Here is a 13585-nt window from a genome sequence, read left to right as displayed (position 1 = left end):
ACTTATTTCAGTATTTTATTATTCTAAAATTATATTTACATAACTATCGAAAATTTCATATTCACTAAAATTTACACTCGACGACTAATCGTGTCGTGTCTATACTTTTTCATCCGCTACATTTCTCTGTAAGCTATTCGTATTTCCATACATTTCGATATCGTAATCGTCTCTATAGTCGTCGCAGAACTCTTTGATATCTTCGGGTCGCTCCTCGACGTCGTATTGGTCGTATAGCGGGGTCGTCACGTCACGTTCCTTTGATTTTTTGTGAAGTTTGTTTTGTAGAATCTGAAAGTGTAAAAGACGTAGAAACCATAACTAAGTATAAAAAACTAATTGAATATGAGATAAATTTAATAATATATTAATTATATCAATTTTAACCTTTTATTTCAATTAATAATTATATGCCCAGGGATTTTCATGAATAAGGGCCGATTTTTCAATCCCTGGTTAAAACTTACCCGTCCAATAAAGTATTATACGATGATATTAAAATGTCACCTGTAAACCGTCAAATGCGGACAATAAGTGCCCTTACGCACTAGCGGTTAACCGCTAGTGCGTAAGGGCACTAAGAATACATTTTTTAAATGGTAATTTAATTCGTTATTCGATGAATAAGTTTTAACTGACGATTGAAAAATCAGCCCTAAATGTTATACTGAAGTATGAAAAGGCTTTTGTTTTGTAAATATCTAATTTTAACACAACGCAGTCTACATCAGTTTAATTGCTAATAAATAAATTATACGTATCTCTGATAATAAACACAAAAGAACTTGAACCTATATTCATTTCAGATTCCCTTCGTCTTCTTAAATTCCCTCATCTCTCAAGAATGCTGCTTGGAATATCGTAAAAATGTTACGATTTTTCGTACCTTCAATTACGTTTGGGAGTAACGTTTTGTTCAATTTTATGTAACAAAGAACTAGTTAATTCAATATTGCCAAAAAAACAATAAAAAATGTATCAGAGGGAGAACATCATAAACGATAATTCGTTTATTTTGTTCTTCACCATCATCTGCTATTTTTTCTATAGGAATTTCTTTGAGAAATAAGGCAAGGCATAATCATAAGTAGCAATGCAATGCTAATGATAATCTTCAAAATTACATCATTTTTCAGAATATTTAAATAGACTAGAGGAAATCTAATTCAACGATCTCATTCACGATTTATTAAAACTAACATTTCATTTATAAATAGCAACTAAATTCAGTGACTTCATATTTTGCGCAAAAAATGAAAAAATAACACCAATAGTACGGCATACTCAGAGCGAGACTTGACCCAGATTGGAATAAATTCATTTAGCTCGAGGCTTTCAGCGTTCATTCCTTTTCATAAGTAGTTATTTTTATTATCCTTTTATTTAATAATAATAAACTAGGCGAACTCTATTCATATTTTCTATAGCACTTACAAAACATGATTCATTTGAGTGATTCATATTTCATTTACTAGTATTTCTATTGTCACGGTTATTACGTTTGTAGGTATGCGGTCTTATCTATACTATTATATTGGAATATAATAACATAAATTCTCGCTAATTCCGCATTGAAAGAATATGTTATTCTTAAAACAGATAAAAGCTGTAATCCCATTATATTTTCTGCATTTACAAAGAAACGCACCCATTCGCTGATGTACTAGTAAAACGTTCCTAGTTACCACAATTCATAAACTATTTCTTAGAAAAAATATTACAAGAACAATCTATGGAATATAAAACTATAATCGAATCAGTGATGCAAAATAATATCGTCATAAAATATATTTTTATGAGGGTACCAATTACGACAAACACCAGTTTAATATCGTTTGCGTCTTATTCGTATGCGTATTATATGTATAAGGTTGCGGAAAATAAGATCCACGTTTAAATTTTTTGCAAAAAAATCCAAGCTGATAAGATAAAAAATAAAAAAAACCCTTTGACGTGATTCAGCCTTGAAAAGTTCAACCATTATCAGTTTGGAATGCTTTCCGTAATAATCAGGACATAATATATTTTAATATTGAGGTCGATACGTAAACATAATGCCAATAAAATGCATTTTATTGCGTGATAACTCGATAATGAGGATACTTTGTATGTTTTCTTCGGGTTTCTTATATTCTACAATGTTTTAATATAATGGGTTACTGTCTTTTAGTTAGATACGTAATTTTTTATAACTTGTAATGCATAGTACATACATTCAAATAAACATGTTTGGAAGTTGGCTTGAGATGTATAAGTGCGTACTTAAATAAGATATGACAGTGTTTTTTTATTTTTTATTTTAGTAAATGATTAAATATTTTTTCAAAAAATGATATGCCATCATCCTGCCATCAAAAAGTAAAACGTTAGTGCTTCAGAAATATTTTCCTTTCTGACGTTAATTTCATAGTCTTTTGGAAGAAAAATGTCTCTGAATAAATTTGTAACTATTCAGTAGTTAATTTCACGGTTTTTTTTTCATACTATTTTACAGCCAACTATCTTACCATATTTATATTTAATAAATTATATTTACCTGTCGTTTAAGAAGAAATTCGGCTAATTCTTGCTTCTGTTTCTTCAGATCTACATTAGAAGATGTCTCTTCAGATTTCCTGTAAGATATCACAGGCGAGTCTGAGTCTAGATTGGCCCACGCGTCCGATGTCCTTTTTCTAGCTGCTAGGAGTCTAGAAGTAGTTTTTTAATTTAAAATTACGACTGTGGTTGATATGATATTTTATGGAGCTGAAGTAGTATAATAAGCTGATGGTTTTTATGCTCTACTTCCATTGGCTAGAAGCTGATAATCTAAGTACATATTTTTTTTTTAATTATTAATCAGTGTTTAAATATCCTTACCCTATTAATAAAATAAAGCAAAAGTTGATTAGGTAATAAAAGCAATACATACATAAATTAAAAACACAAAAAAACTGAAAGATTTTCTTTTATTTTAAACAATGCTATCTAATGAATATTACCTGTTCATTATTTTCGTGTGATCAAGTCCATAAATACTATTTGTCATATCTGGTATGGGATCATCGACAATTTCCTGTTCATCTTCCATTTTTTTAATAATCGCCTGAAAAATTACATAGTTACGAAAACGTATGTCTGGTTATCTGCATGATCTTGCTGACAACATAGTAACTTTCACTAGCTGCTAGCATATCAATAAAAAGTTCTTATGTTTGAGAACTGTAAAAAACATACTGCACAAAAATTTTGGACAAGTCCTTAAAACATAATTATTTCAAATACAACTGCTTTTTCCCTTAAAAAATCTATGTATGAAAAATTTTACTTTTCATACATACATGAAAAAATGCTATCCTAGATAATCTATATATCCTTACCTTCACATCAGGAGGTAGTTTCATATCTAATGTAAATTCCGACTTAAGAATTTGTCCGACATCCGTGGGAGTGTAGTCGTCGCCATAATCAGCTTGAGCTAGGCGCCGATCCAAGTCTACAATCCGTGCTTCTTGCTTATCTAGAATAATATCCATACTTATGAATGTGACATGAATATTAACTTGCGTTTGACTTTACGTGAGTATACATTTCGAAATAAAGGATTTTTTAACCCTTTTTTATGTAAAATTACATACAATTTAATCATATTTTTTTGTACCCTCATCTCATCCATACCGGTATCATCAATTCAACTGTTTACTTTAACATGTTTGTTAAACAATAAAATGTGAAATGAATTCATTCTGTGTGTACTTTATATTCTGGTTTGTGTGTGTGATACTTTCAGACTTAACCACTAAATCAATTTAAATAATATTTGATACAAAGATACACTTGTCAAGCCTTGGTAAGCCCACAGTTAGCCACATAGTATAAATTTTTAGTATACATTTTTTATTTATAATGAATAATGTCGTAATAGTTCATAGTTTACAGTATGATTGACTTTATCTAATTATTTTTAGCATACACCAATTATATATTAAATTAAATTTTTTTAAGCATCAAAATCAAAAATATGAGTTTAAACTTAAGCAAACCCTAAACAGCCCTTACCCTTAACAAAACCAATATATGGTACTTCTCCCATAAGTCGTAATGTAGATAATTCATGTCGGAGACGACCAGCTGTGTTCTTTAGTACCCTTTCTGTCTCCTCATCAGTTGATTTGCTTTTACACACCCAGAACACATTGACTGTTTTGAAATCTGGTGTCACTTGCACCTGTGAAAGATATCTTCTTCTTCTTATATATAAAAATGAATCGCAAAATGTGTTGGTAAGCGCATAACTGGAGTACGGCTGAACCGATTTCGATAATTCTTTTTTTATTATATTCCTTGAAGTACGAGGATGGTTCTTATGTAGAGAAAACGTAAACATGTACCACGGGCGAAGCCGGGGCGGACCACTAGTTGTAAATATTATTTAATATATATTATGTATGTGAAAAAGACAGAGTATAGTATACATATAGGTATCTTATAATGATGTTTTTGCAATAGTGTGAAGTGTCAATATTATTTGTTCATGTAAGTACATCTAACTAATAAAATATGTAAGAATTAATAGTAATGTATTAATTCAGTATTGTAACATATTATACTGTAACTATTAAAACATTTACAAATAAATAATATGTTAGCCTTACATGGTATACATAGAAAATCACTATCATTTAGCCTTAAGGAGTTAAGAATTTAGTTTTCATTTTGTACCTTTGATATTTCAATTCCGCGACCCACAATATCCATAGAAACAGTACCAGTAGACATAATATCAGTGATATGCTTCATAAATAGCTTGTTCAATACAGCCATTCTGCGAACACCTCGATTATCGGGTTCTTTTGTGGTTTTTGTAAGACTTTTAAGACTAGGCAGCATATTCATATCTATTGACTGCGAAGGATACCATTGCCTGAAAACATAACCTCGTTAGTTGTCTTTTTATGCGTCTGTACAGAGTTCTTTGTTACAATCACTTACCGTTTACCTTTAGGATTTAACATTTTACATAATTTCATCCCTTGCTTCTTAGTACTGTATAAAACACAAGAAGTATTGTAAAATCTACGGATCATATTTGCAGTTGCTGAATTTATAATATGAAAGTCAAATTAAATGTATTTGATAGTCTACACAGTTGGCATGCAAATTATAAAGATTATTTAACTTTTAGGCAAAATGCCATTGCTTTGTATATAAACATTTGCTCAAAATAAATATTAGCTAATTTTCAAAATTCGCAACCAAAATAAGCGTTTTTGACAAATGACATTTTAAACTTGACAAGTAATCAGCTGTTCTAAAATACCTAATGGCAGAATCTGTCCTCGCTGGGATCGGGAGATGCCATTTGAAAAAAAGAAGAAGAAGAAGAAGATAAAATACTTAAAAAACTCATTCGATACTGATACAATGCATGATTTATTAATTTTTCTATATACAATACATATTTTGGATTAAGATTTCATAATTACAATTCAGTACGCTATCCATTTACGTTCATACAATAAATTGACTAATGCATATAACCAGTGCAAACTTAGCACCCCATCTATGGAATTTTGGGTCGAAAATGACCTTGATCGTTAGGTCCCCGTTAGGTCCTTTAAGGTCCACCAATTTTTTCGTTAGGTCCCCTTTAGTTTTTTTTTAAATAATTTTTTAAATTTTAGGTATAAAAAAATTACACTTTAGCACCCCATCCATAGAATTTTGGGTCAAAAATGACCTTAATCTATAGGTCTTCGTTAGGTCCTATAAGGTCCCACAATTTTTTCGTTAGGTCCCCTTTAGTTTTTTTTTAAATATTTTTTTTTTAATTTTGGGTATAAAAAAATTACACTTTAGCACCTCATCCATATCAAAATTGGCGAATTTTATCAAAATCGTATTCTTTACCGTTAGGTCCGTATAGGTCCATCATTGAAATTGTTAAATTATTTATTTTATTAAAATCTATATATTTATAAGAAAGTCGTGTTAGTTACTCCACTTATAACTCAAGAACGGCTGAACCGATTTAGCTGAAAATTGGCAGGGAGGTAGTTTAGAGCCAGGAGAAGGATATAGGATACTAAATGAGTCGTTTTCAAAATAATTGTACATTACTACAAAATGTTTGTCCCCCTAAAAAATCTTCGAAAAAAATATGGTTACGACTGAAATAAATCATTGTTAACGTTTTACAGACTAAACTTAAGCATACTGCATATCATTTCTGATAAAAAGCAATGAATTGCGATTCAAATTCTTACATAAATTTAATGTGAAAATAAAGTAACAAAAAAAGCTCCATACATTTTTTTATTGTCCCCTATGTGGACGACAATGAAAACCAATATTTTTATCAGAATTTTTGTATGAAACTTCCTATTTTTTTGTATCATAATTAAAAAGCAATGTTTGAAGTGTTATATCTGATAGATTAAACTATTTAAATTACCTTAAATAAACGAAGAATTACATATTATAAAAATGTCCCTATCAATCGTTACAATTTCGTGACACTGATTTATTGACATAATTAACCCACTTCTTGTATCACAAAGAAGAGGAATCTAACTCTAATCATTGACAACACTGGTCATGTCACGAAAAGTAAGGTCACATTAACGCGCCGCCATTTTGTTCGTCGTCCAGACATGGAAGAAGTCCAGTAGTGTGCTGTGCAAAAAATTTAGTTACAATTTCCTAACGACGTATTCTCAACAAAAGTAAGTACATTTTGAAGAATTCACCTACCACAATTGTAATATACTTAAATTATGACTAGAGTAATAGATTACACTTTCAATCTAATGGTAAATGTGATTATGTTTTGTGTAAAAGTATTTCTTAGGTTATTTTTTACATGTTACTGACGAACAATTTCTTGACATTTACTGACGTCAGTAAATTGTAGACGGTAAAGCTGTGGTCTCATGTGTAAAGTATGAAAATAAGATATTAAAATGTGTGTTAAATTAATGTAACGAATAAAAATAAAGGAGAAAAACAATAAATCTCTCAAGATTATTTTTTTGTAACTACAGGCCATACTTTTTTAAACCATGATGTAGGGTTAGTAAAGTCGGGCTTAGGGACTTGACTTTTCCTGGGATCTGATAACTTTTTTATAGTGAAAGCGGATCAGTGAGTCTTGGCCTCCAATTTTACAAGTGGTTTCTGATGGGATAACGCTTGCCTTATTGCATTTAGTGTTGATCGCTTTTCCACCCACACGAGTGATGCTTACTTTTGTTTTTATTTTTATTCAAAATACATATATCCAACAGCTTTTTTTAGTTTCAGAATGCCGCTAACCGGTGCCGAACGGCAAAAAATACATTGAAAAAATAAAAAAGCAAAACCCTGAAATATATGAAAAGAAAAGGAAAACACACCTCGAGAAAGTGAAACAAAGACAAAGAAAAATATCAGATCTTAATGACAGTGAAAAAGAAGCTCGAAGACAAAAATGGAAAGAAGCTAATGATAGAAGAAAAGAAAAGGAAAAGCAAACAGAGAATTATAAAAATTAATGTTTTGTTGATTATTTTGTAACTAAAAATATATATTTTTTTTAACTAGTGATTTCTTACTTTTTTATATGTAATATTACCTTATTCTGAATACAGCCTTACTTTTACAACTTCCTGACATTTCCTAACGAAACAGTTTACTGACAATTTCGTGACGTACAAATATTTTGAAAATGACCCAAATATGTACCACGGGCGAAGCCGGGGCACTAGTTATAAAATAATTGAAACCTGCGCATGCGCCTTAGAGCATTAAGACATGCGCACATCATACATAAACAGCGCGAAATTTAAATTGGTATCGTTTCATTTATTAAATCAATAAATAAATCTATACTAGTCACGTCTGGTTCGAAAGATGAGACTGGCTTTTTATTTCGAAAATTTATTTGGCAACACTTAACAGTTAACTGTCATTAAAACCTGAGTTGTTGATGTGTCAAAGCTTGTCAAAGTGATTTTATTTTCTGCGATTTTAGCTTAGGATTTTAGTGATTTCTAATAATTGAAAACTGAGTTGAAAACATGACGAAAACTTTAAACTATGATTAATAAATTTAAAAAGAAACAATTTGAAAGAGATGTAGTTTTCAAGGAAAAACACACAGTGTGACTTGATATTTTGATACTTTTCATCTTGATTGCATTGCACATTATATGATTTGTTTAATATTATTATTATTATTTTGCATGGATGATACCAGTAATCCAGTTATAAACTATTAAAGCAACAATATAAAATTGAACGATCTGTCCGTTCAAAATGTTTAAAGACACAAAATCAGTATCTCAACGAGATTTCTTCTATGACCGAACCATGTTATTCATGTTGAAGAGCAGTACAAAAAAAACAAGATGGAATAACTGCAGAAATGGAAGAGTTAATGATGTCAGAGATAATGATAGTGATTCTTATTCTTTATTCGCGGCTGAACGCGGCTTTTAGATTTAATATGATTATATTGATTAAACAAAATTTAATTGTATTTTATTATGTTTTTTATTACTTTCACTAGCTGTTCTTTTTTTTATCTGTATCAGATAACTGTACCAGATTACATATATATAATATTATATATAAAAATGAATCGCAAAATGTGTTGGTAAGCGCATAACTCGAGAACGGCTGAACCGATTTCGATAATTCTTTTTTTATTATATTCCTTGAAGTACGAGGATGGTTTTTATGTAGAGAAAATGTAAATATGTACCACGGGCGAAGCCGGGGCGGACCGCTAGTATTATATAGATGAAGAGTTTGTAGAGGTTGTTAATCTCTCAAAAAAACAAAGCTCGTAATAATAAATTAAAGTATCAAAACTTTATTTCCAACTATAACCTAAGTTACCATTAGGTTACCTTAATATGATGATTTTTTGAATTTGCCGCCTTTTCCAGTCTTATCTTTCGTTAGCCGGACTATCACCACAGTATCACCATATTTCCTACAGTATGGCGACGAATGTACTTGTGCAGAGAAACGGAGGGGAACTGGCGGGGGGTCGGGCGACGCGGGCCGCTTAATGCAATCACGCTGAGTTTGCATTAACTATCGCGAAAGGACGACGCAGTCGTATTTTTTGTGTAATAATTTTATTATACATAGGTACTTACATATTCTATTATGGCGCGCAAAAACTGTTCCGTTTACGGATGTAAATCTACATTGAAATCCCAGAAGGAAACAATATTTCAGAAAGATTGTATTAATAATTGTATCTGTTGAATTAAAATCAAAGCTATGTATATGTTGTCCTCATTATTTTCTAATCAGATTGTACATCCCAATGCGAATGCATTACTTCTTAAATGGTATAATATACAATTAAGAACATCCAAAAATAAAGTGTCCACGTAAATAATATTTAGCAGTGCAATATCTGTAATTATATATTTATGAAAGAATGATTACATCAGATTTAATAATCGCAATTATTTTGAATGTACATATGAATAAATGATTTCATCATAATATTAATAATCACAATTGTTTTATTTCCCATTTGTTGCAACCCTAGCGTATTTTCGTGTGGCAGCGTAAGTACCTACGCTGGCGGCGGCATCGCGCGACATCAAAGGCGTTTCCTTACTGTAGGAAATAATATTGTAATACTGTGCTATCACTATCATTATTATATTATACATAGTATAAAACAAAGTCGCTTTCTCTGTCCCTATGTCCCTTTGTACGCTTAAATCTTTGAAACTACGCAACGGATTTTGATGCAGTTTCTTTTAATAGATAGAGTGATTCAAGAGGAAGGTTTATATGTATAATAACATCCATTAAATAGTGGAGAAGTACTGCTATTTTTGAGGTTTCTAATGTGATGTCGTAAAAAATTACCAGCCTTACTTATAAAAACTGACTGATCTGTTGCATAAACACCTCTCAGTTAAATAACTCTCAACTCCTTATACAATGATTAAAATAATCTTAGGTACTTATAAACCTATCTCAGCAGTCTCTCAACTAAATGCATCTACAGACGCTCCGATTTGGTTGGTGCCAACCATCCGACCACGACCAAATCGGAAAGTGTAGAGAGCGGTCGGTCCGACATAATTATTATTAATATTGGTTTGACGTGGTCGGATGCGCCAGCAATACCGACCAAACCAACTTCCTATCCGATCCAACCAAATTGGAACGTTTGGAAGCTTTGTTCCGACCAAATCGGCTCATTCCATAGAGTAATATAGGTAATTGGCTCATTCACATTTGCAACGCCGCCGGTGTAGGACGTCAACATGAACGCCGAGGGAGTTACGGTCACCGAACGTGACATATTAATAAAATTACTGGAACTATATAAAGACTTTCCCTGTTTGTGGGACCTTAAGTAACAAAGATTACGCAAATAGAGATGCCAGAAATCAAGCGTATTTTATTATGTTAGAAGTATTAAAAAAATTGACAGTGCGGCTACATTAAAAACCTTAAAAAATAAGTTATAAGAGCCGCATATGACTGTAATTTTCTCTATTTCTATAGTAGAATTTAGCCCATTCTCTTCGTACTATGGTCAACTGACATATTACTCTATGGTCAACTGACAGTTGGAAGGCCAACCGTCGGACAATCTGTAGCAATGTTGGAATGGTTGCCATGTCGGTTCCAATATGGTTGGCACCAACCAAATCGGAGCGTCTGTAGATGCTTTTAGTTACGTCAATATATGTATTTTTTTCTAGTAACATTATCGAAATAAAACCCGCTATTCACGTAAAACTTGACTAAAAATGTACTTTTTGACAAATATGAATGGTAGACTTTATTTTGTATGACGTTTAACTGACAGGATATTGATAACTTTCAAATTTCAAACATTTGTACAGATTTGAGATTTTTGATAAATTCAAATTCAGTTTTAATTTAAAATGAGTTCAATGATCAATAAACGTTCTCGTTCGACGAATTGGAGTGAGGAGGATAAGGTACGTAATGTACACAAGAAATCTAATAGAATGTACTTATTTCCTTACATGTTTTAATGCTTATTAATAAATATATATTGCTCTTTAGAAAGTGCTTCGAAAATAATTAGTGCTCGAGCGAGCACATATTATATTAGAGAATAAGGATACGTCGACTAATACAAATACAGCAAAAAAACTTGCATGGGAAGATGTTTTGTCTTGGTTATTTTAGTTTTACTTATTCTAACAGTTTCTTGTATTTAATAAATTGTTACAGTGTAATAACATTATTATTGTATTTATATTTCAGTTATAATATCATTTCACTCCATAAAAGGGACTTAAGCCAAATACAAAATCAGTGGAGGAATTTGAAGAAAGCTAAGGCTTCGGAACACAAATTTAGAACGGCAAGAAACATGACAGGCGGGGGACCTCCGCCTGAAGATCAAGAGCTTATAGCAGCTCTTCCTAATGAGTTTGTGGTTGATAACAATCCTTTCGATAGCGATGCAACACATGGCCAACAGGTTTATATTTTTTACATTTTCTACTGCTATTATTCCTTAATTTGGAATATCCATTAAGGGATAATAGCGCTATGCATATATAGTTTTTTATTGTGAGATTGAGTAATTATATTTTATATATTTATAGGAAGTTACTAAGGAGTCTGCTGATGATACATTGAAATTGAATGAAAATGATGAAAGCACTGCACATGCATAGGTAATCATATTATATAATAATTTGTATAATATTTTTATCAGTTATGTTATACAAAAATATCAGTATTATAAATAAAATTTATATTATTTTAAAATAATTATTATTTTTTTATTTTTAGCCTGAATTGCCAAATTTCTCCACTGAATTGCCACGTATAAATCCTACACATCATATTTTCAAAGCTAAACCAAAAAAAACGTAAGTATGTAATGTTGAAAATAGAATTTCATGAAATTTCCTGTGCTTATTGTTCAGCTGTGATTTATGTGAAATAATGTTTAATTTTTATGTTATTTTTACAGTGGGAAATCAAATTCCAATTACGAGCATCAATTATTCCTCCTTGCAAAAAAAAGCAGGGAGGAATTAATGAAGCAACAACAAGAGTTGCATCTATTAAGAATAGAGCAAGAGAGGGAGCTTCACCTATTAAGAATAGAACAAGAGAGGGAGCTTCACGAGAAGAAGCTCCAAATACTTGCATTAGAGGAGGAATATTTAAAAAAAATAAATTTTGAAAAATAATAAAATATGGTTTTTATTGATTAAAATAAGTTTCAATATAAATGGCCCTGTTTATATTTTCGTCTTCATCTTCTATATTATCAGGGATAGTTGGATCGATTAATAATTGATTTTCAAGGCCTGAAGGATCTAGAAAAATACAAAATAAAGAATTAAAATATGCTTATTTTTTATGTATTGGCATTATTAAATATACTTTGTTTACATATTAGTTTGCACAAATACCTTGATTTAAAATAGACTCATTAAAGAGTATTGCTAAATTGTGCAAAACTGCACAAGCAACAATAGTGGTCTTGATCACTTGCAGAGACCCTCGCATTGTTTCGTTGAGTATGCGGAATCTTTGCTTCCACACCCCAAAGCAACGCTCTACAGTATTCCTCGTTCGTATGTGACTCAGGTTGTACCTTTCTTCTGCCTGTGTCCTTGGTCTTAATATTGGTGTTAGAAGATGCGAAGTACAAGGATACCCGCTATCTCCAATCAGCTTCCCATGAAATTCATTCTCCTCAAACCTCCGCTTTATTGAGCTTTCTCTATATATGCGGGAATCATGTGTACTTCCTCTCCAGTGACACACAATATCGCAGATTTTAAGGTCAGAGTCACATACTACCTGTAATTATTGTCATCAATATTATTATAAATTAGAAACACATAATAGCACACATAACAATGAAAATTTATTACTTTAAATACACTATGATCAAACTAAAATGTTATTGTACAATGTTCATACTTGAGTGTTAATGGAGTAATGTCCCTTCCTATTAACATAGTACTGTCCAGCCTCTCCACTCACTTTGCGTATCTTAATATGAGTGCAATCTATTGCACCAATGATACGCTTCATCCCGCATATTATGGCCTCAAATTTCCTAATTGCTTTGGCTTCCTCAGTTGAGTTCGACGGCATATTAATATAACGCGAACTTTTAGAAGCTAACGCAATAGCAACATTTCGGGACAAACGGGAAAGTGTCTGTTGACTCATTCTGTGAATGTCAGCACAATCTTCTTGGATCTGTAATGTAATAGATCGTTATACAGGCTTTTCTATTGTATATATCCAAAACTAGAGCACAAGTCACATCTACCTCATGCCGGCCCCAATATCGAATAACTGCCATCACTTGCAGTTCCACTGGAATACCGCCCCCTCGAGTGTCCACGCGAAGGTCATCCCGAATCAAATTAATGATTTGTTGCATGTTATTCTTTCCGAATCTATAATTATAAACAGACGTTCGAACTGGTGCGACCGGACCACCGTACTCGTGCGGTGCGATCGACTCGCCACACGACCGCACCGCACCTAGGGTTGCCAGTATTTGATTTAAGGGTTAACAGCATCAAAAATACGAGTTTTAGTTATTTTTTACGGGAGATAATTA

General features: G+C 31.7%; 1 protein-coding gene and 2 long non-coding RNA genes across 5 annotated transcripts; 2 read left to right on the top strand and 1 right to left on the bottom strand.

Annotated features, from left to right (window-relative positions):
* Nucleotides 1-2: 2 nt before the first annotated feature.
* On the bottom strand, nt 3-5258 carry LOC149481576 (putative ribosome-binding factor A, mitochondrial). Of its 2 annotated transcripts, none has more exons than XM_089705104.1 (7): nt 4975-5258; nt 4705-4906; nt 4042-4210; nt 3363-3502; nt 2985-3088; nt 2537-2690; nt 3-291 (listed from the first exon to the last, which is right to left on the bottom strand). In XM_089705104.1, the coding sequence occupies exons 1-7, from the start codon at nt 5067-5069 to the stop codon at nt 100-102; spliced, it is 1056 nt and encodes a 351-aa protein (XP_089561230.1). In that variant the 5' UTR covers nt 5070-5258; the 3' UTR covers nt 3-99. The 2 variants fall into 2 exon arrangements, with proteins under 2 accessions (XP_089561230.1, XP_089561231.1); XM_089705105.1 differs by having other exon boundaries at nt 4982-5258.
* Nucleotides 5259-7704: 2446 nt separating this feature from the next.
* LOC149481575 (uncharacterized) lies at nt 7705-8500 on the top strand. Its single transcript, XR_016316871.1, has 2 exons — nt 7705-7968; nt 8219-8500. It is a non-coding gene; the product is annotated as an uncharacterized LOC149481575 (long non-coding RNA).
* Nucleotides 8501-10764: 2264 nt separating this feature from the next.
* On the top strand, nt 10765-12193 carry LOC149481574 (uncharacterized). Of its 2 annotated transcripts, none has more exons than XR_016316869.1 (5): nt 10765-10952; nt 11245-11464; nt 11592-11663; nt 11782-11861; nt 11966-12193. It is a non-coding gene; the product is annotated as an uncharacterized LOC149481574 (long non-coding RNA). The 2 variants fall into 2 exon arrangements; XR_016316870.1 differs by lacking the exon at nt 10765-10952 and adding an exon at nt 10961-11156.
* Nucleotides 12194-13585: the final 1392 nt, after the last annotated feature.

This window comes from Colias philodice, chromosome 16 (assembly GCF_061535455.1).
Source record: "Colias philodice isolate Cphi_HAF_F1 chromosome 16, ilColPhil1 Martin Lab GWU primary, whole genome shotgun sequence".
NCBI classification, from domain to species: Eukaryota; Metazoa; Arthropoda; class Insecta; order Lepidoptera; family Pieridae; genus Colias; species Colias philodice.
This window is presented reverse-complemented; position numbering and strand designations above follow the sequence as displayed.